General features: G+C 39.9%; 1 protein-coding gene across 1 annotated transcript in view; it reads left to right on the top strand.

Annotated features, from left to right (window-relative positions):
* The window catches only part of TNKS (tankyrase), a 2,150,186-nt gene that overhangs the window by 1,357,282 nt on the left and 769,131 nt on the right, over window positions 1-23,773 (top strand). The window contains exon 16 of the mRNA XM_044060937.1: window positions 6,564-6,783. Coding sequence (XP_043916872.1) covers window positions 6,564-6,783 — 220 coding nt within the window. The remainder of the gene's footprint in view (window positions 1-6,563; window positions 6,784-23,773) is intronic.

Raw genomic sequence — 23,773 nt, 5'->3', positions numbered from 1 at the left:
TGGTGTATAGGGGGATTGTAAGTACTGGGTCTTCTAATATCACTATTAATTCCACCATTCTGTTGCCCCTAAAACATAATATCTAAATTATTTTTCCGTAGAAACATCCTCAAATCTATTAAACTGTCCACCAAATTACCCCCTGTAGAGGGAATAAATTTAAAACCATTTGAAAATAGAAGAAAATGTTTCCTATCAATTTCCTCGCTACTATAGTTATAAATTTTAAAATCATGTAGGGTATGACATGGTCCAGCCACAATAATATCCCCTGTAGACCATTGATCCAGAGTATTAACTTGTCCCCCTTCATGGCTACCACCCGTAGTTATCTCTTGCTGTTTGGGGGACCCCTCAGAAAATACTGTACAGGGGATTTGTGTCTTAACCTGTCTGATCTCCTAAGTTCAGGGAATTCAGTATGCTCCAAATCCTGATGTTCCTCTACCCCTGGTTTACTGTGGGTCACTCCATTTTCCAAGGAATCCCAAGCATTGTATACCCCTGGTAAAAAGGAATGTGTTCTGTGTTGTTGTCCGGAATTCTCAAAAAAAAATTTTCGACCAAATTTATCATTCTTAGGGTGCGGGTATGCTCTTTTCTGCTTGTAATCCCTCAAATCCCTATCTATTTTACCACACTTCCTTTTAAAAATAACATGACATTTTTCTTCCACTTGTTGCTTAATGGTAAACTATTTTCTCTTTACATTCTCAATAGAAAACATAAGGTCATTAGTCACAACTTCATTAATATATTCTATCTCCTGATATAATTGCCCCATAATCCTCTCATTTTCTTTAATAAGGGCTTTCATGACTTCAAAACCACTGCGATCAAAAATACTCAATAATTCTTCTTGGAAGGATGTACCTTCCACTACATTATTGGGAAACTTGTAAAAACGCAATCCTTTGGGTACTATACCCCTTTTTATACAATCATGCAAATAACAGTTATCAATACCTAAAGTTTTATGCTTGTAAATTAAATCTCTCTTGTACAGAAATTAGTTCTGCTGGGTCTCAGTCAACATCTCCCAAGAAAAATACATACTGGGTGATTTTAATATCGAAAGGCTTTCTCTCTCTTCTGACTCTGACCCGATCCAGTCAGTAAATCTCTTTGATCTCTCACGACTAATTGCTACTCCCACCCATTATAATAAAAACAACATTAAGGGAACATTAATTGACTGGAGTCTTACCTCTGTGTCTCATAAAATTTTTAACTCTGGTACCAGTACAGATACCCCAAGTGATAATCTCTCTAACTACGTAATAAGAAAAACTGTGAATATTGGTTTGAAATGAGGGTATAGCTTAGTAGTAGAGTATTTGACTTCAGATCAAGAGCCCCCTGGTTCAGATCCAGATTCCCCTCTGCAGAGTAACTTTTTGTAATGAGGCTCTTTGGTCTAGGGGTATGATTCTCACTTAGGGTATGAGAGGTCACAGATGAGGCCTTGGGACCACATTGTTTACTTGTTATTTTTTGGGGGTAGGTTTTGCATAATGGTTAAGGTCTTCACCTCAAAACACAAGGTACAGGGTTTGGTTCTAACCCTGTTTTATTGGCTAGGCTCTAAATGACCTTTCAGGGCATTTAGCCCAGTATTCACAAGTGAACAACTCTACCAACTGTGCTGATACTTTCAACTTTCATTTCATTCAGTAAGTCTTATTACTACTTCAAAATTCCCTAATACCAACAACCAGATAACAGCACCACAGAGCATTCCTCTTCATAACCTCTCCTTCCAACTAGTCCCTACTACTTACATAAAAAAAAGACTATTACTTAAATTGAAACCCACTGCCTTTACCCCCAGCAACCTACCTGGTGTGTACCCTAAGACAGCTGCAGAAGTAGTAGACTACCCCATCTCAGATGTTCTTCGTGTTTCACTGTTACAGTCATCACCTGTGGGTTATCCCTGCTGTGGTAGCCCTCAGCGGCCTGAATACCAGAGTCAATGTTTTTCTGCATCGGCTGCTGTCGCTTGCTGACTGACGTCAGGTCGTCAGTGCTGTAAAGGAAGGCAGCAGATGCCATTGCATCAGTTTTTCTTGCCTCAACCAGTCAGAGGCCCAAGTAAATATGGTAAAGTGGTCCTGGTGGCTAAAAGCCACCGTAAGAAGCTTATGTCTCCCTAAAGAAAGAGGATATAAGGGGGGAGGAGGGAGAGAAACCAGGACTGCTACTATGTTCTTCCTGAATACACTCGAACATCTACATTTATGGTAAGTGTACACAACTGTACTTTCTAATAGGCTGTGCCATCATTGAAGCACATGCCCTTATTCTCTGGGGGAAAAAAAGCCACATTCTTCCCCTCCCCAAAGGAGGACATTCAGCTGAACTCTCTTCATCTCAGCATGACTTCCATCCCCCACCACAGTACCCCTGTCGCTTTACTTAGCTTCACCAGTACAGTAAAAGCACAAATAGGAATGAAGGAAACCTATTGTCTGCCCTCTTCCTTAATTTATCTAAGGCCGTTGACACAGTCTCTCACTCTGTTCTTCTACACAGACTTCATAACCTAGGACTCAACACCACTGCTATACCATAGTTTAGTAGCTACCTCCAAAATAGAGCTCAAGCTGTTAACTGGCAAAAAGATATCTTATCCTTCCTCCCCGTCCCAGTCTGTATGCCACAAGGATAAATCCTGAGACCCATTCTGTTCACCATCTTCATCAATGACCTGCATAAAGCCTGTAAAACTGCATCCCTAGTACAGAATGCAGATGACGCCACAGTTATTTGTATTGCAGAAAACATCAACAAACTGCAGTAATTTACCCAGGAGTCCTCTTCCTGTATTGAAACTTGGCTGACATCTGCCTAGCTGTTCTTAGCCCAAGTAAATCTAAATTAATCCTGTTTACTTCCAAACAGCTTAGTCAACAAAACCTCCACCTCAGTTACCTCATCCAGCAAAACAAAAAACTGAACTTATCACACATTTTAAACTGTTAGGCAGTAGTGTAGATAAGAACCTAAAATTTGGCACACACACACACACACAGACACACACACACACTCTCAAAATATAGTGAAAAAACTATACCACAAACTACTTTTTCTTTATAAAGACAAACCTTTCCTCTCAGACACTGTAAGAAAACACCGTGCCTCTTGTCTTCTTGCCTACTCTAATGTATTCTGCTCCCTTTCTTAACAGCATCAAGGTGACCTTGCTAAACAAACTTGACCAGTGTTACTACAAAATAGCATGATTTGCTGACAGCCTTCCAAATAGAACTCATGACTGTGCCACTCCTGAGGGGATAACAGTCGCTGGGATTCTCACATTATCTAACCTACTCAGAGCTTTCATAAATACATAACATTGTGTATAAAGTTAACAGCTGCCCGTCAGTTTCCAACCGCAGTATTTAACCCTTCCAGGATGCATCTTTCTATAGACACATACCTATTATATATATCCAAACCCAACAGTTCTGCTGGCAAATCACTACTCTTCCACCATCTCACTAAACCCTGGAACTCCATCCTTTCAGTACGACAAAAGCACACCCTAAAATCATTTAAAATTCAGCTAAAGTCTTATCTACTCAGTTGCCAGCTCTGTACATGTGATGTTCCTGGATAATCTCCAAACCCTTACTGTCACCACTGTTTTATGCAACTGGTCATAATACAGCTACTTCTTCACAGTCTCTTAACTATCTGACTATCATCTATCCTTCTCCATTACTATTTTGGTCTCCCTTTTACAGGTCGACATAGTACTCCTTCATAATTTGTAACCGTCTTCATCCTATAATACTTAAGTGTCTCCTTCTCTGTATCTGTTTTTATCTGATTCCATATGAAAGTAATTAGGTTCTTACAAGCTTGATGTTAGCTCGTATTTTAAAGTAGTCTTCATTTAACGGTCATATAATTACAGTTCTATGTATGTTCATTTACTATTATATGTATGTACATTTATTATTTTTGATTAACTGTCATATAATTATTAGTCTATGTATGTATGTACATTTATTAAGTAAATTTTGTATAACTGCCTTCTACTCATTCTGTAAAATGGAGCATTTCTCCCCAGGCCTCTGCGGAAAATGGGACCACATTTTCCGTGTATTATTTAAACCTGACACTGCTTATTATGGTGATTTTTTTTCTCAAGGTGTTTTACAAAATTGATAAAATTCAGGTTACCATATTTGTGCTTCTCTATATTTGTGTCATCTTTCTTAGAACTACTGAAAGATTAGATTTATGAATATAAATGGGGTCCTGCAACATAAAATTATGTAGCAAGTGCAATATTATGCATGGAAGAATTTATTAATGAGGTTTTCTCTAGGCTAATGTTTACTACAGTGAATTTTTATTTCATAAAGTATTGTACAGGCAGGAAAAGAAAACTGCAGTATAATAGTTTAAGAAAATAGTTGTCGTGACACCACACATTTTAGGACATGAGTAAAATAATATGCAGAGCTTTATAGTTCTATGCAACAATTAATGCATTTTTATGGGTACATGGATAAGTACTAGGCTAGCTGCCACTGTGGGCCATTTTAAGCTTAGTCAGTTTCCCTTTTTGTGCTCAAATTAACTTATTTGGTTAGAGATCAGCCTTACCCATCCCATGATTGATTATTATATGTTACCCATAATGAGAATAACTGGGGTCTTACCATAGATAATTTGAGGGTAACCATGCATTGGGTGAAGCATTTAGGAGCTGGCTCAGGAGGCAGTCCTGGAGTAAATTTTCTGTTTCCCATCCTTAGATTCAAGTTGCTATTGAATATGAACGGGGATAAACTTTGTTTAATGTGAATGGGGAGCCTGTTCCAGAGCAGCTGTATCCTCTGCGTGATATATCTGTCCATCCAAGCCATTCTGTTGATGTTGCAAAAGAGGTTTAGATCCCTAGACTGAGTATTTCTGATGGTATTGAACTTGCTGATGTGCAGTAAATCCATCAGTACTGAGTCTAAGGATGCCTTGTATGCTAGACAAAGGTCACCTCTTAGCAGTCTGTGAGATATTGAGTATAGTGACGGGGCTTGAGTTGGTCCATGTTGCCACATTGTTTAGGCTTGTGTCCTTCTAGTAAGGTATCTCTGTGGTCATTCCAGTTGTTGCATGTGTCTGGCAGATACATGCCAAAGGAGGCATTATATTCAATGATTTTCCTAATGAGCGCTGAGTAAAGGAGGAATATTTTGTTTAACTTTTTTCGTATAATCTTTATCATTTTTTTTTTCATTTAACTTATTTTTTTTCTAAGGTGTATATGTTTTTATCACTGTTAATGGGGTTGAGTGTGTGTGTTTTTTTGCTATATACTTCAGATGAGAAGTTTGGAAAACCATGTTTCTGATATCCAAAGCTGTGCTCTTCCCGCTGCATTCATAGCACTGCCCACTCACTACCTAACTACCATAACAACTTACACATGTTGGTCAGTTAGACCCATTATCATACTTCAGCCAATATGTTCCTTCCAATACTACATGCATAATCTGGTTCTTGCTGTGACCTCCCAGTTCTAATTCTCATGCCCTGACAAGGGATTAACTAATTTAAAATTTTAAGTACCTTTTCAGTTAGACCACAAGTCTTCTGTGCAGACTGCAATCAGGATGCCTTACTGAATTATGTGTGTTTTATTTCTTTAGTATTGCCTTGATTACCTTGAGAGTGCAGTCTAAGAAAAGTGTCAGAACTGCTTGTCACGTAGTGTTTGGTTTGAGTGCTTGCCACCTCTAATTCCTTAAAACACTAGATTAAAGGTGCTACCTAGTCCTTTCTGTTAGTTCTTGCATCATTTTCACCTTCACCAAGGGCATTCTTAACTGGCCTATATTTGACAGCTTCTTCCCTGTTTCCCATATTGTTGCTTAATTATATATTGAAGATATTTCAGTGCATCTTTTGTGAGTTAAGAAAATGTAGATGGGCAGTATGGGACATTTATTGCTGCTGAAGACCTCAAACAACAAGCTTTTAATACTTGTGGATTGCATCTGATAATTGATGTAGTTTTGCAATTTTGTTTCCATCATCTCAAAATGTCTTACACTTGGTATAGGATATCACTTTGGCTTGTCAGCATATGGGAGTTGGGCATTTTATTGCTATATAACTGAGTATTCTGCATCTGCTGCATGTAGAAGAAATTATCTTTTTACTGTCAATGACTCATAAGCAAGATTAGTTAGTGTAAAGCAGATGCCTTGGCCACACTGTAACGTTGAGGTTTCATCCCCAGATTCATGCCCGTTATTTGGTTACAGGTATGTTTTTGATCATGTTGATCCACTTGTGCAAACTGACTTTTTTGTTTCCTTTTTGACTTACATTTTCTAAGCTAGATTCTTGTAAATTCTCCTTTTGTTCAACTCACATGTAACAAGTGATTTTTTTCTTGTATTCTAAGACTTAGATTTTTTTTTCTTGAGGAACTGGCAGATTTACCTACTGTCAGACTGTGTTACTGCTGTGTTTTATTACACGTACTGCACAGTTTGTTGTGTTGGGATTGATAGTGACTAGAGTAAAAATGTTTTTTACAGCATGGGGCTGATCCAACAAAGAAGAACCGAGATGGCAATACTCCTTTAGATCTAGTGAAAGAAGGTGACACAGATATCCAGGACTTGCTGCGAGGTGATGCTGCTCTTTTAGATGCTGCTAAAAAAGGATGCTTGGCAAGAGTTCAGAAACTGTGCAGCCCAGAAAACATCAACTGTCGAGATACTCAGGGAAGAAACTCCACGCCCTTGCACCTTGCAGGTAAATGTGATTTTTTTTTTGCTTCACTACTTTGTACAATTGCCCCATTTAGTAGCAGTTCAAAGTGTGATCAGTACTGTTTGCCCATTGTGATCTGTGTAATTGTTAATACATTTACTACTAAAAATGTCAGTGTGCTGCTGCTATAATAGTAATATCACTCTCGTACTTGCTACTGAAATGTCAAAACCTTTGTACATTCGTGCACTAGCCAGAACTGCACAAACATTTCTTTACAGATAAACTGAATTAATAAACTGTCGTAAAATCCCAAAGATATCATTAAGCATTTTGGCTGAAAGGCATTTTCATGCCTGATGGCACCTAAAACATGTCCATCCTTAGCCTCTGTTGTAGGAAAATGCACTATAGTTAGGAATTTCAGATCTCAAAAAATAAAAGCCTCTTAAAAGTATAACTGTAACAATCTCTCTGTACTGCCTGAATGGTTTGTGTGTCCAAGCTATGGAATTGTATCTCACTAGACCACAGACATGAAACTAATTGTCAAAGTTATATAAAAACTAAAACCCTACTTTGTTTCTAACTGATCTTGCCCTTGCGGTCGCTGTATCTCTCCCACAGATCTTCAACTACTTATTTCCACTGTTCTCTTAATTAATTTTAATACTTATCTGCACCCATCCTCTCACAATTACTTTACACATGTTATCTTTCACTTTTTATTCTGTCTCTTCTTTTCTGTAAACTACTTAATCTTTATCTGCTTCAACTATTATATCATCTCTTTTGCATGTATTATTTATTTGCATAATTTTTTTTCTGTGTTACCATTTACATATCAAGGGTGTTATATCATTAGTATTTGTAATTGATACAATCTGAACACATTTTTAAACTATGTCTGCTGTATAATTTGCTTTTGATTACCGGAGCTTTTCTCTGGGCCTCCACTGAAAAGAGGCTGTTACTCAGATGGACTATCAAAGTTAACAAATGTGAATAAATAAACAACAAACTTTATGAAACTGCAGACAAAGGGACCTAACAGGAGACATCTTCATTGACGTAAATTGAGCCTTTGAATCAGTCAGACTCAGTCTCTTAATCACCACACTGATTTATCTGCTAGTGATACTGCCCTTCAGTGATTCTTAGCTTGTTTGCATAACAGAACTTTTACTAACAAGTATTGTCACAGAAAGTGGAATCTTCGGTGCCCCTGATACCTCATTGTTCAGATATAGGTCTCCTTCAGTTCTCTGCTTTCATTAACCTATCATTGTGAGTTTCTCAGTCTTAACTTCTCACTGTACACAGATAATATTATTATATACAGATTCAATAAAGGCATCTGTAAACTACAGAAAAAATTGATACAGGACTCGTATCTCTTTGGAAATAGCTGGATAAAATACAGCTGGTAGTAAAGTGTCAAAGAACAACATCTTTGGTGTCTGGTACCACACAGAAAAGCAAACAGAATTCCTCCATTCTGAACCCCTATGGAACACCGTTAACAGTAACCAAACAAATATATTTTGAAGTAATACCTGATCAAAACCTTACTTTTACCACCGAACACAGCACTGATTTGTCCCTTTGCCAACTAAAATTAGCTTAGAGATATGCAAACCTTCATCCTATTGAATGAAGGAAAGTCCTTGCATTGCAAATGATAATACCAAGGTTAGATTATAGCCTACCACCTGTTTGCATTGAACTCTGCTCAGAGCACTTCCATAGTTCAAGTAGCTAAAACAGTGAGTAGAAAGGTCACAAAGAAAAAAACAATCAGTAAAGGCCAAAAGAAAAATCTAGCAAGGCTAGACTTTCCACTGAGTGATTCCTTAAACCTCTTGTATTACAGGCAACATGGGATATGCGCAAGTGACCCTGTAAGGATATCAGGTGCTTCATATATGACAGTTCTGAATGTCCATGACATTTTTCTTTTTAAGTCTGTTCATGGACAAATTCAGGCCAATAAAGCCAAACCTGACTAGTTGTGGGCATGCATGTTTAAGCCTTCTCATGGCATCATCAGCACAGTGTAAGTGGGATGTTTCTCTACCCGTTAGAAATGCAGAGTTGTCGTACCCACATGATATCTGTAACCATTAGGGTGTCTGCAAAATATCCCAATCAACAAAGTAAAACAATGAGTAAAAAGATCTCACAGAAAAAAACAATCAGTAAAAGCCAAAAGAAAAATCTAGCAAGACTTGACTTTCTGCTGTGTGATTCCTTAAACCTCTTGTATTAGAGGCAACATGGGATATATGCAAATGACCCTTTAAGAGCCTGGCAGCTCACCTGAGACTGTGAGGATTCTGGGTGTTTCCATACTTTGATAACTGGCTTCTCACCTCCCCAACCAAGCATCTTTTAGAACAGTCCAGGGACTATTTGTTCCAACTTTGTCAAAGACTGGGCATTTCAGTCAACATCGCCAAATCAAGACTGCAACCAGTTCAGAGCCTGGTGTTCATCAGTGCTCAGTTGAGCACAGTAAGTCAGATTGCCTCTCTGCCTACACATCATGTGGATACAATCAAGCATCGGGTACAAAAAATTCTTCTTCATCCTGCCTCTCCAGCCAAACTGATCTTGCATGCTCTGGGTTCGATGGGAGCAGGCATAACTTTACCTCCCCTGATATGCTGTGTTCTCCAAGGACCTAGCTGTTCAGTGATCCATTCTACAACACCCTCTATCATTCCCAATCAAACTTACCAGAGTTTACAGAAATTATCTTTGTTGGTGGATTCAGTTGGACTAGGTTTGCATGGGCTGTCCTTTTATTCTTCCTCCCCCAGTGGCCACTGTGACTACAGATGCATCCCAGTTTGGGTGGGGGGCATTTCTTAGGATGAAAAGTCCAAGATCCGTGGTCCCCCCAAGAGAGAAATTCACACATCAGTGTTCTAAAGATAAGAGTGGTTCTATTAACGTTTTAGGCCTTTCAAGATGTTCTCCCTGTAGGTACTATTACAATGCAAACCGACAACATATCTGTGGTCTGGTACATCAACAAACAAGGAGGAGCCCATTCCAAACCCCCTTTGTCGAGAGGCAGTGATAGTGTGACAGCAGACATTCTCTTCCAACCACTTTCTCTTGGCAATGGACTTTCCAGAGAAATCCAGCATACTGGCAGACAAACACAGCAGGTCCAGTGGCAGAGAAGATATTCCATGGCTGGGACCGACCTTGCTGTGATCTGTTTGAGTCTCCCCACAACAACAAGTGCAACAGGTATTTAGCTCTAATCCCCTTTCAAGGAGTCAATGAGAGATGCTGTAGTCTTTCATGATTGGCCCTCTGGTCTCCTTTACCCTTATCCCCGCTACCTCAGATTCTAGCATTTTTACAGAAAGTTAGTCAGTTGAAGAGCCCAGTTATCCTCATTGGCCCCTTTTGGCCTCGCCAGGTGTGGTTCCTCTTCCTTTTGTCTCATCTTCGTTATCCTCCATGGATACTGGGCCCCAGTCCAGACCTTCTGTCCCATCCCTTGGGGAAGAAGCATCCCAATATTCCAGGCCTCAAGCTAACTGCATGGTTTCTCCAATTCCATTATTAGCTAGATAGCCCAGGACGTCCTCCCTGGTTCCTCATTTATTTTATTTATTTTTATTTTGCATTTATTGACCAGGTGTGTCCAACTGAGCCAAAGCCCTTTTTCAGTGGAGGCCTGGGGAGAAAAGCTCCATAAATACATACAAATTAACAAATAAGTAGAATACAATGGTAGTTTAAATTCATACAGTAATCACAAAACTTTACAAGTGTAAAAAATAAAAGTAGATAGCAGTGTTAAGGTGTTATTAGGATACAAATGCATAGGATGTTACAGAAGCATGGTGAGTTTGATATTTATACTAAATATTATATATTACTCGGGACAGTAGCAGTAAGTCAAGCGGTGTTTGTAGATTTAGAAATAGGAAGGAAGATTGAGGTAGTAAGGAGAGAAGGAAAGAGTAGAATGAGAAAGGGAGAGAGGGGGAAGGAAAGGAGTAACAGATATAGATGGTTATTATGCAAGATGGCTGTGGTCAGGGAGGGTGAGGACAGTGGCAAGTCCAGTGGCTTTTAAAGTATTCTTTGGTGGCTGATTTAAATTGTTTGAGGTGTGAGAGGGTCCTGATTTCAAGTGGGAGTTTATTCCAAGCAATGGAGGGGTGGTAGCTATATGTGTTACATATAGTTTTTGACTTGCGTTTGTAGACTTTTAATAGGTCTTGGGATGAGCTCCGTTAATGCCTTGTTAGGGAATAGTGGAAGATGAGGGACGATAGTACTGGACAAAAAGGAGGCTGGTAAAGAATAGAGTGTATGATTTGGTGCTGAGACTGGAGAAGCAGGTGAGGTAGTTCAGTCCAGTTTAGGTGTTTTAGGGAGAGACAGTGGTGGGATTTATAGGTTTGTTGTGCTGCAAATCTTGCTATCTTGTGATAGGTCGACTCTAGCTTGGTACGTAACATGGAGTTGAGCTTTGTAAGTATTTGGGAGCAATATGTTAAGCAAGGTAGAAGGTATGCATGTGTAAGAGTAATCCTGGCATCAGTGGTAAGGAATTTTTGGTACTTGCGTATTATCGCAACTACATTCCGAACAGGACAAACAGCTCATTTCCAAGCAGTTTAGTTTTCTTTCTCTTTAATGATGTTTTAGTGTTGAAATGACATTTTGTTTGAAGGATGCTTCATGCTTCCTTCAGTTTTGCTGTCTTCATAGTGTTTACGTTAAGTACACACACATTACTAAAGTAGAAATAAACCAAAATTTAGGTTTCAGTTTCTACTGATGAATGTACAGGTACAAATGCTGCTTGTGCATCCACAATAAACACTGTAAATACAGCAAAACTGAAGGAAGCATGAAGCATCCTTCAAATAAAATGTTTCAACAGTAAAACATCATTAGAGAAAGAGAAAACTAAATGGGATGGTTTTACATCAGCTAAGGATCAGGAGTGTCTGATGTCGTTCTTAACATCACAGGTGGACGCACAGACCAGTAAAACTGCAATTACTTTGACAGCAGAAACATTATCTGATAGGCCTGAAGTGTCACTGTCGTACCTCTCACCTGTCTAAATTTTTGCAGAATGTTCAGATTTATCCTTCGTATTTTTGGTCCATTCCTCTTAAAAGTAGTGTTTTTCTGGCAAATCACTGTAGAATGGTGGTGCTAAATAATGACATACATTTGCGTTTCAGACTTTATTTCTTCCAGAAAATGCATAATAACACAAGTACTGTTATTCTAGCAACTTTCTAAGAGCAATATTTAAAACCTGTCCCTATTTTGACCCCTTTGTTCACTACATATTTCGGCAGGAGTATGACTTGGAAGTAAGCCATTTTTCCCTGTTCGGCATGTGGTTGCTGTAATACGTAAGTACCGAATTTTTTATTTCTATATAAGAGTCCTACTTTCTGATGGGTTTTTCTGATGCAATTATTTATGTGTAGATCAAATTTTAGTTGATCGTCGAAGGTAACGCAAAGTAGATTTGTGCTGGATTCGACTGTGATAGGAGTATTGTTAAGGGACATTATGGAGAAGGAAGATTTGAAGTGGTTTACGTTTTTAGGAAGAAAGAGAAGCAGCTTTGTTTTTTAGGGTTGAGGATGAGCTGATTATTGGAGAGCCATGTCTCGACTGAGTTAAAGGATAACTGGGTAGTTAATAGAAGTTCAGAGGGTGAGTTGGCAGTAGTGATGACTGTAGAGCCATCTGCATATTGGACAATGGTTAACTCAGAACAAGAGGAGTAGAGTAAGTTGGTGAAGATATTAAAAAGTAGTGGATCAAGAATGGATCCTTGGGGAACTGCCATTCTTACTGGAAGGGGAGCAGATAGAGTTGAGTGCCATCTCACTGATTGGAGTTGATCAGTGAGTAAGCTAGAGAACCATGCTACTGTGTCAGAGGAGAAATTAAGGTCTGTTAGTTTGTTTAGTAGGAGAGAGAGAGAGAGACACTGTCGAAAGCCTTTGAGAGGTCAAGGAATAGACGAGATGAGTTTATGATAATCTTTGGCTAGAGTAATGTTGATGGAGGATAGTAGAGCAGTGGTGGTACTATGCTTAGGTCGAAAACCATGATGTGTAGGAGTGAGTATTTTGTCCTGTATGAGAATTTGCATAACTTGTTTGTGCATACTTTTTTCCAGGACTTTAGAGAGGGGGGAGAGGATAGCAATAGGTCGGAAGTTGGAGATTTCTGAGGAGTTACCTCCTTTGTGAATAGGTATAGTGTAGAATTGTTTCCGGATTGAAGGAACTTTAGATTCAGAGATGGAGCGATGTATTAGGATAGATACTGGTAGAGCAAGGGAATGGGCTACTCTCTAGAGAAAATATGAAGGGATATTGTCAGCAGATACAGAGCATGGTTTTAGCTTAGAGAGTAGAGTTTTGATATAGGTAGTGGGAACAGGTTTAAGGGAGAAGGTGTTTTCAGAGTTAGTAGTTAAGGAATGTTCAGGGAAGTTAGGGGGGAGTTTGAGGGTTTGGGATTAAATAGTTTGGATATAGAGTCTATAAAATAGGTGTTGAAGGTGTTAGCTGTCTCTTCAAGTGAACTGTGTCGACGGAAAAGTCTGGTTACCAGGATGTATTTGGTTTATAGCATTCCAGAATTTTTTACGATCAGATTTTAATATTGTTGGGGGTTGTAGTACAATTTTCTTTTTGTCTTTATTGATGAGTTTTTTTGTTTGATTTCTAAGTTTTTTTATACCTTTGTAAGTCAGCAGGGAGTTTAGATTGTGCCCATATTTTCCAAGCTGTATCTCTGGTTTTCATAAGGGTGCGAGCGGTTTAGGTAGCCAGGGAGGATGTATTAGTTTTTATCTGAACTTTTCTTGGTGGGGCTAATGAGTTTAAGATGTTAAGGAAAGTTGAGTTAAAGGCTTTGACTGCTTTGTCTAGTGGGAGCTAGGTAAGGAAGTTCCAATTAACTCTAGAGAGAAGGGTTTTAAATGTTTCAGGGTTAAAGTTGGAAAGTTTACCACAGGTGATATGCCTTTGTGGTTTAGAGAAGTGGTGAGTATATCTGAGCACTTTTATTGGTGAGTGATCACTTAGGGAGTCAGGGAGTGTTTCTGGATTGTGTTATTTGCAGCGGTTTGAAACAAGTATCCAGTCTATCAGGGAGCTAGGGGAACGAGAGTTATTAGTATGGGTAGGTTGAGAGATTAGTTGTATAAATCCATATAGATTTATGTGATGAGGAGAGTTAGGATTACTGATGGTTTGCCAATTAATGTTTACATCCCCTAGGAGGATGGTTTCATTAGAGATGTTTTGGGAGAGATATGAGAGAATATTTTCCAGCAGGGGAATGTTGTCCCTTGGTGGAATATAGATGGCTACTACAGTTATGGTAGTATAGTTGTTGAGCTTCAGGTTAGCTGTTAGTACTTCAGCGGGCGCAAAGGGGGAATTGGTTGTTTAGGATGAGAGAGAGTGAGGTTATTGGGGTAAACTATGGCAACTCCACCACCTTTTTTGTTTAGGGGGTCAAGGCAAAGTATGTTGTATCCTGGGGGGAGAATGTCTGTCTAGATTTTGGGGTTTTAGCCAAGTTTCTGTTACAGAAATAACATCTGGGGTATGATGAGATATCCATGCATGAAATTGGCTAAATTTGTTAAGGGTGCTTCGAGTATTGATAGAAAAGAAATAAATTTGTTTATTAGTTGTGAGTGGCTAGAGTTGGGAGAGATATTTAGAGAGGTGGTAGCATAAGAATAGGTCCAGGATTTGGATGTATGTCTCCTGATAAGAGTAGGGTTATAGGGAAATGGTAAGGTTTCATTTTTAGTGGGTAGGTGCTAAGGTACTTTGTCTTGGTGTTAGTTGTTAGTGAGTAGAAGGGAGGAATTCTTATTCTAGGGAGTATTGTACTCATGGGAAAGATAGATGCAGAAATAACTATAGGTTGCTGAGGATAAGAGACGGTATGTGTGCATAGGTTGGTGGGATTTTTATGAAAAGGGGGTAAGTGTGTGGGAGGTGATGGGATGGTGAGTAGTAAGGATAGTGGTAGGAGGAGTAGAGCAGGGATGACTGAGACAGGCATGGTTGGAGAGGGAAGAGGTTTAACAGTGGAGAGAAATGAATGGATATGATAGTTATAACAAGGTTAAGGTTTTGTGATTGATGGTTAAGAAAGGTTAATAGTCAATAGTGGAATGAGAAGTAAGGCAAGAGGAGTGTAGTAGAAATTAGGTGCTGTGTGCAGAAATATATTAGGAGTATGCTGAGTTGGGTTGCTGAGGTACAGGAAGGGGAGGGGCTTGAGGGTGGGAGGAAACTGGTGGTTAGGTGTAAAGGAAATGATATAGGGGGTGGGCGGGAAGCAAAGTGAGCCCGAGTAGAGCAGAGCTATACCAGCAGTTACGGATATTGCAAAAATAATCAGTAAGTAAAAATCAAGTTAAGGGAAACAATATTAGTCAAAATGTAGGATGAATAACAGTAGTCATTGCCCTGTTTTGCTTTTCTTTTTTCAAGTGTGGCTTTTAATCTCTGGGAAGGGATTGAAACAGTAGGAGATATGTCAGTTACTAATTTTAGTTGGTTAAAATATCAAATTTAGACTCGGAATGTGGAGGGTGGATAATGAGCAGGTCAGGAAGTGGGAACGGCTAGGCTTTTGCAATAGCGGGCTCACAGCAGCTAGTTTGTTTTACAAAAACTCTTTAATGTTAACTTATTAGCCTTAGGTTTCTATTTGCTATGGTAGGTAGCTTCTTCATGTACTTTGTCACTATCATTTGGAGGCAGAAAAGAAAGTTGCTGTTTGGTGCTGTGGCCATACTTGGTAACTTCTTGGTACAGGAAGTAGCACTACTGGGGTTTCTGCTTTTTCAAAGTGGATATTTGGGGAAAGCTAAGAGGAAAGAAGGGAAAACAACAAGATGGAAACAAATTTGTTAGGATATGCAGAAGGAGTTTTAACAGTCATACAATCTTCTGCAGCGCTTAATCAAAAAACAGCACTAGAAACTTATAGACAGCCAACAAACTATATTGCAGTTAGTCACTGGCCAAGTAGTCGTAGTGTAGAGATAGTTGAAAAAGACTCCAGACTTTAGGACTAACAGGACTCTTTTAACCGAGCCAGCCTCTAAGGCAAAACTAGTAGCACCTATTACACTAGCAGTTTCAATCAACAACCAACGTGCTAAAATATAGAGCAGATGCAGCAGCGATCACATTGGATTATGACAATGTAACATAAAATAGCTAACCTCCAGAAGTCATTTAGAAAATAAACATTTTTATCACTAGCAATTCCTTCCTACTAGCAGCAGGAGATACAGGAAACATGCAAGTACATATTTAGAGTTGCTACAGTGAACATGCAAGATAGCATGAGCAGCAACTGTCTGCCTAGCTTAGATTACAAACTTCTGCATTATAGTTCAATTTACAGCAAAGAGTATAATGTGATAGCAAGCTCAAACAAGTATAAAATACCTATTAAACCAGCTACGGGATTTACACAGAAGGTTTTATTTAATTTAATTTACCTGGCGAGCATGCTGTCGCTGCAGCCGCACTGCAGGGGGAGAGTGTGTTGGTAGAGTGGATTTTAAAAATGGCACCCAGGGATATAGGGGACTATTGTAGACTAATCCGGATGTGAGGTAGTCACTGGGGATGGGTGGGCTACACCAGAATCAATGGATATTGCAAAAACAATCAATAAGTAAAAATCAAGTTAAGGGAAACAGTATTAGTCAAAATGTAGGGTGAAAACAGTATTCATTACCGTTTTGCTTTTCTTTTTGCAAGTGTGGCTTTTAATCTCTGGGAAAGGGTTGAAACAGTAGGAGATATGTCAGTTACTGATTTTAGTTAAAAGATCAAATTTAGAGTCGGGGAATGTGCAGGGTGGATAATGAGCAGGTCAGGAAGTGAGAACGGCTAGGCTTTTGGGATAGCGTGCTCACCGCTGCTAGCTTGTTTTACAAGAACTCTTTAATGTTAATTTATTAGCCTTTGGTTTCTATTTGCTATGGTAGGTAGCTTCATCGTGTACTTCGTCACCATCTTTTGGAGGCTGAAAAGAAAGTTGCCGTTTGGTGCTGTGACCGTACTTGGTAATGGCTTCTTGGTTCAAGAACTAACACTGGGGTTTCTGCTTTTTCAAAGTGGGTACTGGAGGAAGGTTTGTCACTGTATTTTGGATGCTGAAAAGAAAGTTGCTGTTTGGTGCAGTGACCATACTTGGTAATGGCTTCTTGGTTCAGGATCTAGCACTGGGGTTTCTGCATTTTCAAAGTGGATATTGGGGGCAAGTTTGTCACTATCTTGTGGAGGCTGACAAGAAAGTTGCCGTTTGGTGCTGTGACTGTACTTGGTAACGGCTTCTTGGTTCAGGAACTAGCACTGGGATTTCTGCTTTTTCAAAGTGGATATTGGGGGCAAGTTTGTCACTATCTTTTGGAGACTGAAATAAAAGTTGCCATTTGGTGCTGTAAACATACTTGGTAACGGCTTCTTGGTTCAGGAACTAGCACTGGGGTTTCTGCTTTTATACCTTTATCTTACCAGAAAAGCTTCTGCAAAGATTTACAGGAGTAAATGGAAATTATTTTCACTCTTGCCCTCAAGAAGGAAATTGAAACTTTTACTGATCCGCTTTATTCAGTGCTGGAGTTTTTGGCTTTTATTTTTCTGGCAGGTGCTAGTTATGCCACAGTCAAAGTACAATTAGCAGCTATATCAAATTTTCATTCAGGAGAAACTGCTTCCTCTTTAGCTTCTTCCATGTTGTGCAAGGCTTTTCTAAAAGGCACTTTATTACTGAAGCCTCCAGCGAAAGATCCATCACCTTTTTGTGATTTGAGATTTGTGCTTCAGGAATTGACCCAACAACCTTTTGAACCTTCAGCAAAAACTGATTTGCTAGTAGCTATTACATCTGTGAAGAGAATTTCCAAATTCCAGGCTCTGTCATCAGAATTCCCTTACATTGTTTTTCATAAAGACAGAGTTACTTTATGAACCAGTCTATCTTTATTACCAAAAGTAGCCTCTGAATCAAATATTAATCAAACAATTCATCTGCCTGTCTTCTTCCCTAATTTTTTCAGTAAGGGAGAGCACATGCTACATCTTTAAGGTGTGTATAGAGGGTCTCTATTAAATGAACGAACGCTTAAAAGGTCTAATACGATATTATCGACACCTTTTAAGCGAACGTTCATTTAAGCGAACACTCACATAGTTGAAAATCATGTATTCGAAACATATTGATTGGCTAACACTATTCCCCTAGTGCCGTATATCGTGGAGCCATACACAACACAACTTCAATACCTTAATCAAATGGGGGGCTTTGCCTCCCACACCACCAAACGGCTATAATAATGGCCAACTTGAATAGCACATGTGCATCACAACTTCTGCAGTAACTGGCTGTTTTTTATATTGACAGGTAATAAAACGCTACGATTTGCACATTTACTTCTTTTAAATGTTTAAGTTGTAGAACACTTTACAATTTCAGTATGTTGTTAGTTCGTACTATTTATAGATTGTTTGTCTGTCTTTTGGCTTTTCCCGGTTAGGGGTCGCCACAGCGGAACTCCGGTCCGCTAATGATTGGCAGTTGTTTTTTATGGTGTCGAGTTGCCAGCCCGATGCCCAACCTTCAACGAAGGCACGCCCATTCAACGCGTCTTTCGAATGCCCACTCGACTGCGGGGAGGACATGCAGACTCCACACAGAAGGCACTCCCAACCCAAGCCGAGTATCGAACGGGAGAACCTCTTGCTGTGAGGCAACAATGCTACCGCTGCACCACCGCGGAATACTATTTATAGATAACAATACTTAAAGAATTATTTATATTTACAAAGCTATCATACGGCTGTTCACAGAGTGAACGCCTTGATGTCAGCCAGGAGTTTCCTGAGAGTTGGCTAACTATAACTTTTCAAAACTCCGAATTTAGGCATTACGAGCTTTTGCTAAACTGAACGTTCGCTTAAGAGGTCTCGATAATACCGTATTCGACCTTTTAAGCATTCGTTCATTTAATATAGACCTTGTATAGACAATTATGTTTCTGTTTACACAGGACAAGGGATTTCAGGAAAACAGAGAAGTTGTTTGTTTCTCACCGAACAGACTGGGATCACTTATTTCTAAAGTTACACTGGCCAAATGGATTATTGATTGCATTTCTTTTGTATATACTCAGCAAGGTCTCTCCCTACCAAAGCCTGTTAAGGCACATTCAGCTAGATACATGGCCACTTTTTTACCTTCTGGTCTAGAACTTCCATTGATGATATTTGTGCAGCAGCTACCTGGTCTAATGCTCATACCTTTATTGCTCATTAAAAACTAGATTTGACTTCTAGAAACAGAGCAGCTTTTGGTTCTGCAGTTCTCCAGAGTATCCTTCCATGAGGGCCATCCAAGATTCATGTAGCTGGGGACTCTGTCCCATACATTGAGGAAGAATGAAAAGGGCATCATCAGATATTAGTTATGTACTCACCATAACTATGCATCTGTGTTGTCCATTTTCATTCTTCCTCAACTCGCCACCTAACTTCCCCTACCTTTCATCTTCTGGAGTGATCTTATGGATATTCTGGAACCTTATTTTTCAGGTTTGAGCCCTAGCTTTACTACTATTTCTTTTTCCTTCTATGTCTTGGGATCTGCAAGGCAACAAACTTGTTCTAAGGTATTGTGGACTGACTGGGTCATTATGGGTAGAGGGAGGAACTCAAGAGTTGGATCCATAATTCTGTGATATACGGCTGAGTCAGATCCAAGGTTAGATTCATAAATCATGCATTGAGGAAGAATGAAAATCAACAATACAGATGCATAGGTATGGTGAGTACACAACTTTAATTTTTCTGGTATATTGGATGGACACAGTAAAATGGATGGCCTTCCTGCCAGAAGAGGAAGTTTTGACTTATTAGGACATTTTCTTAGATTTTTCTCTTGTAGATGTGGTATTAGCAAGAGCGTTCCTCAAAATTCTAGGCCTAATGGCATAATCAAGCCTCTTGATACCACTAGCCAAACTATGCATGAGAAAAATTCAGTGGTACGTGAAGAATTGTTGTTACCAGCATCTTCATCCTTAAGATTTCCAGGTAACAGTTCTGGGATTTCTGAAACAAGAACTGCAGTGGTTGAGGGATCAACCATCTCTGAATTTGGGGCTGTCTTTCCTTCTTTCTTCAGACTCCAGTCCAGACGAATTCTTCAGATTTTGTGTGTGGAGCCTTATCCAGAGGGAGTTTAAGAGCAAGGCTTGTGGAGTCTTCAGGACATGCCATAGGAGATAAATATAAAAAAGATGTGGGCAGTGATTAATGCCTTATGTTCTTCACTACTTATGGACTCCAGGTCCTCTTCTAGTTGTCACTGACAACACTACCGTGTTGTGGTTCCGGAACAGGCAAGGTGGTTCAAGGTCATACCCTTTTTGCCAGTTTCCACTAATGGCCTGTGAGCTGGATCTACAGCATTCTCTGACTCTTCAGGCTTTGTACATTCCATAAAAACAAAACACTGTGGCATACAGACAGACTAAACAGGTCCTGAACAGACCCTCATAAGTGGAAGCTCCATGTAGAGATCTTTCAGGACTTGATCCAGATGTGGGAACACCTCAAGTAGATCTGTTTGCCTTCTTTCAAAACAGACAACTGAAAAAAATTCTGTTCAAGACATCCTCGCAGCCATGCTTGGAAGACAGATGCTCTATCATTCCTATGGTCCAGAATGCTCCTTTATTCATTTCCACCCTTTTCAGTGATCCCCAAGGTACGTCTAAAGATTTGGAAAGAATTACCAAAGATCATTGTGGTAACCCTCTTTTGGCCCAGGCAAAGTTGATTCTCCTGTTTAATGGAATTTGTCAAGGGAAATTATCACAAGCTTTGTTACGTCACAGACTTGATCTACTGACACAGCGCCTAGGGCAGATGGTACACCTCAACTTAGAGCAATAGCAGATGATACCCTGGATGATTCTGATTTGTTTCTTTTTAGGCACTTGTTACATGAGGATGTGCAGAGGGTATTAAGGAGGCAAGAAAAAACCTACAACTAAAAACATCCTGTGTTTATAAGTGGAAAAGGTTTTCTAGGTGGTTCCTAGCCAATAACAGACATCCTGGAAGGGTTAAGACCCTTCTGGTTTTGAAATCTAGGGAAAGGGAACTAATGTAAGGGGGTGGTGAAAGCCAACACACTCTGGCTAGGCTTATAAATACCCTTGGGATGATAGCCTAGTACTTCCCTATGAACCTATGAAATATTTGTGTGAGCTACTTAGAGATGGTTTGTCATATGTTTCTATCAAAGTTTATCTTGTGACCATCTCAGTTTGTCTGCCCATGGACCCCTGTCTTTCATCTTTTTTTTTTTGTGATCAAGTTTATGGAAGGAGTGTTGCACATGCAACCCCCTTGAAAAACAATTCTCCTCTAGAATCTCAACTTTGTTCTTGAAAAATTGACCTTACCTCCTTTTGAACCTGCCTCTCAGACTGATTTGCAGTTCAGTACTTGAAAGACTGTTTTACCCACTTCTCTAACATCTGTAAGGTGAGTCTCTGAGCTGCAGCTGTTCATGGTGGAACCAACCCTATGTGATATTTTACAAGGGCTGGCTATGTTATGCACTAATCTATCATTTATGCCTAAAACTGTTTCTGAAATATCCATGAATCAAGCCATCAATCTCCCAGTGCTCTATCCTGATCCAAAAAACATGGGAAAAAAGATTCTACATACCTTGGATTCCTGCAGGCAGTTCAAGTACTACCTTGACAGAGCAAAGCCGTTTAGGAGTACTGAACAGCTGTTTGTGTCATATACAGGAGCTAGGAAAGGTCAACCTATCTCTAAGCAAACTATTGCACGTTTTCTTTTACTCCCACCATATTAAATATATTCCAGGCAAGTTTAAGGCTCTCTCGATTTGGGACTTATTCACCTCATTGACATATTGCAAAGGGGTGAACTGTAGAATCATTCTAGAGACAGTAACCTGGTCCTCTGTTCATATCGTCACAAAGCACTGTGAACTGGATTCCTTTTCAAAGTCCAGAGCAGGCTTTGCTAGGACCATTCTCTGGGGGCTTCTATGTCCTTATCCTTCCAACTCTCGGGTATGGTAAACTACACCAGGAATGTTCACAAAATGTCTTTCCAGTTGCAACACATTGCAGGTTATAGGGTATCCATATTTTTCCATATTTATATGACTTGGTTATCTTTGCAGAGTCTTTTTCAAAGTGTCAGACATCTCTGTCTTGGGTAAAAAATCTCTTAAATAGGCCGGGATTCCCACAGAATATTCAGATGTCTTTCATGACTCCTCCTCACTGGAAGGATTGTGTTTTTGGGATGCCAGTTTGACACCACAGTTCAATGTGCTTTTCTTCTACAAGAAAAAAATAGTTCTATACCTAGATCTGTTTCTAGGGATTTCCACTCAGGATTTTGTGTCTCATAGCTTCTGTGATTCTCATGATCTCCCTAACAAGACTACACATGAGAAAGATACAGTGATATCTGAAGTCTCTTTGGTCCCAGCACCAACACCCATTGTCTTTTCAGATCTCAGTACTGGGGTTTGTCAGTAGGGAAATCACGTGGTAGAGACAACAGATATCCCTAAATCCAGGTCTCCCCTTCTCCCTCTCAGTTCCAAAGTAGTCGTTTACCACCGACACCTTGGACTTTGCTTGGGAAGCAGTTTCAGGGGGGATGAAAGTGCAAGGTGTGTGGGTCACCAAGGACAGATGCAAGCACATGGATATACAAGAGATGTGTGTATTGATTAAGGTTCTCAACCCTCTGAATCATCTTTGGCTCCCAGGACCTCTTTGGGTTGTTACAGGCTTTACCACAGTTATGTGATACATCAACAAGCAAAGGAGAACCAAGTCATATCCTCTTTGCAGACCAGCCATGTTAGCTTGGGATATAGCTTCACAGCACTGTCTCGCTCTACAGGCATCCTGCATTTCGTCAGAGCAAAACTGTGTGGCAGACAAGCTGAGCAGGAGAAAGGCAGACCCTCATGAATGGAAACTAGATCAGGGGGTCTGCCAAGAGTTCATCCATATGTGGGGAGACCTATTAGTCTCCTCTCTGAACAATTAGCTGGTAAGATACTGCTCCAAAACTTCATGCAAGAAGGCCTGTAAGACAAATGCCTTTTCTTTTCTTTTCCTTGGACAGGAATGTTCCTGTAAGTCTATCCACCCTTTCCACTAATATCCAGAGTACTTTTGAAGGTTCAGAAGGAATCTCCCACAATCATTGTGGTGACTCCCTTCTGGCCCAGGCAACTGTGGTTCTGCCTTCTGTTGGAAATGGCTAGGGGCAAGTTAGCACAAGCTTCCTCACAGAGTAGATTTTCTCACCCAAGAACAGGGGTGTTTGATGCACCCCATCACCAGTCAGTTTCATTTGACTGCCTAGGAGATAGGGTCTGTATTCGCCTTAGGCACCTGTTTACTGAGGACATGCAAAAGATAGTAACGGAGGCAAGAAAACCTGCTACTAGAAAATCATATATTAGCAAATTGAAAAGGTTTTATAGTTGTTGCCAACAATATAACCAGCACCCATTCAGGGTTAGTTGATGTCCTTCTATTGTCATGTTGCAGTATTCAGGCGACCCGATCGTCGGCTCCTATACAAAAGCTTTCAGCCTGGTTGCTGTAGGTGCATGGGACGTCACACATAGGGCCATAAACCAGGGCCTAGTCTGCACGCACAGACCCCAGAGCTTTTCTGCCGCAGTCAGACGTCAGATGGATCACTCGCTCCTCTCAATCAAGGCGTCTAAAGCCAAGTACCCCATTAGGGATTTCTTACTTATTTTGCTGCTTGAAGCTTGGTTAGCTGCCTTTACTTTAGCTGATGTCAGCTAAGAAAGGTAAACTTCAATGTGGATGTCAAATTCTGCATAAAGACACCCATGACCATTGCGTCTTCTGTCTTGG

The sequence above is a fragment of the Protopterus annectens genome, chromosome 2.part0, assembly GCF_019279795.1.
Source record: "Protopterus annectens isolate FY-2018-M chromosome 2.part0, PAN1.0, whole genome shotgun sequence".
In the NCBI taxonomy this organism is placed as follows: domain Eukaryota; kingdom Metazoa; phylum Chordata; order Ceratodontiformes; family Protopteridae; genus Protopterus; species Protopterus annectens.
This window is presented reverse-complemented; position numbering and strand designations above follow the sequence as displayed.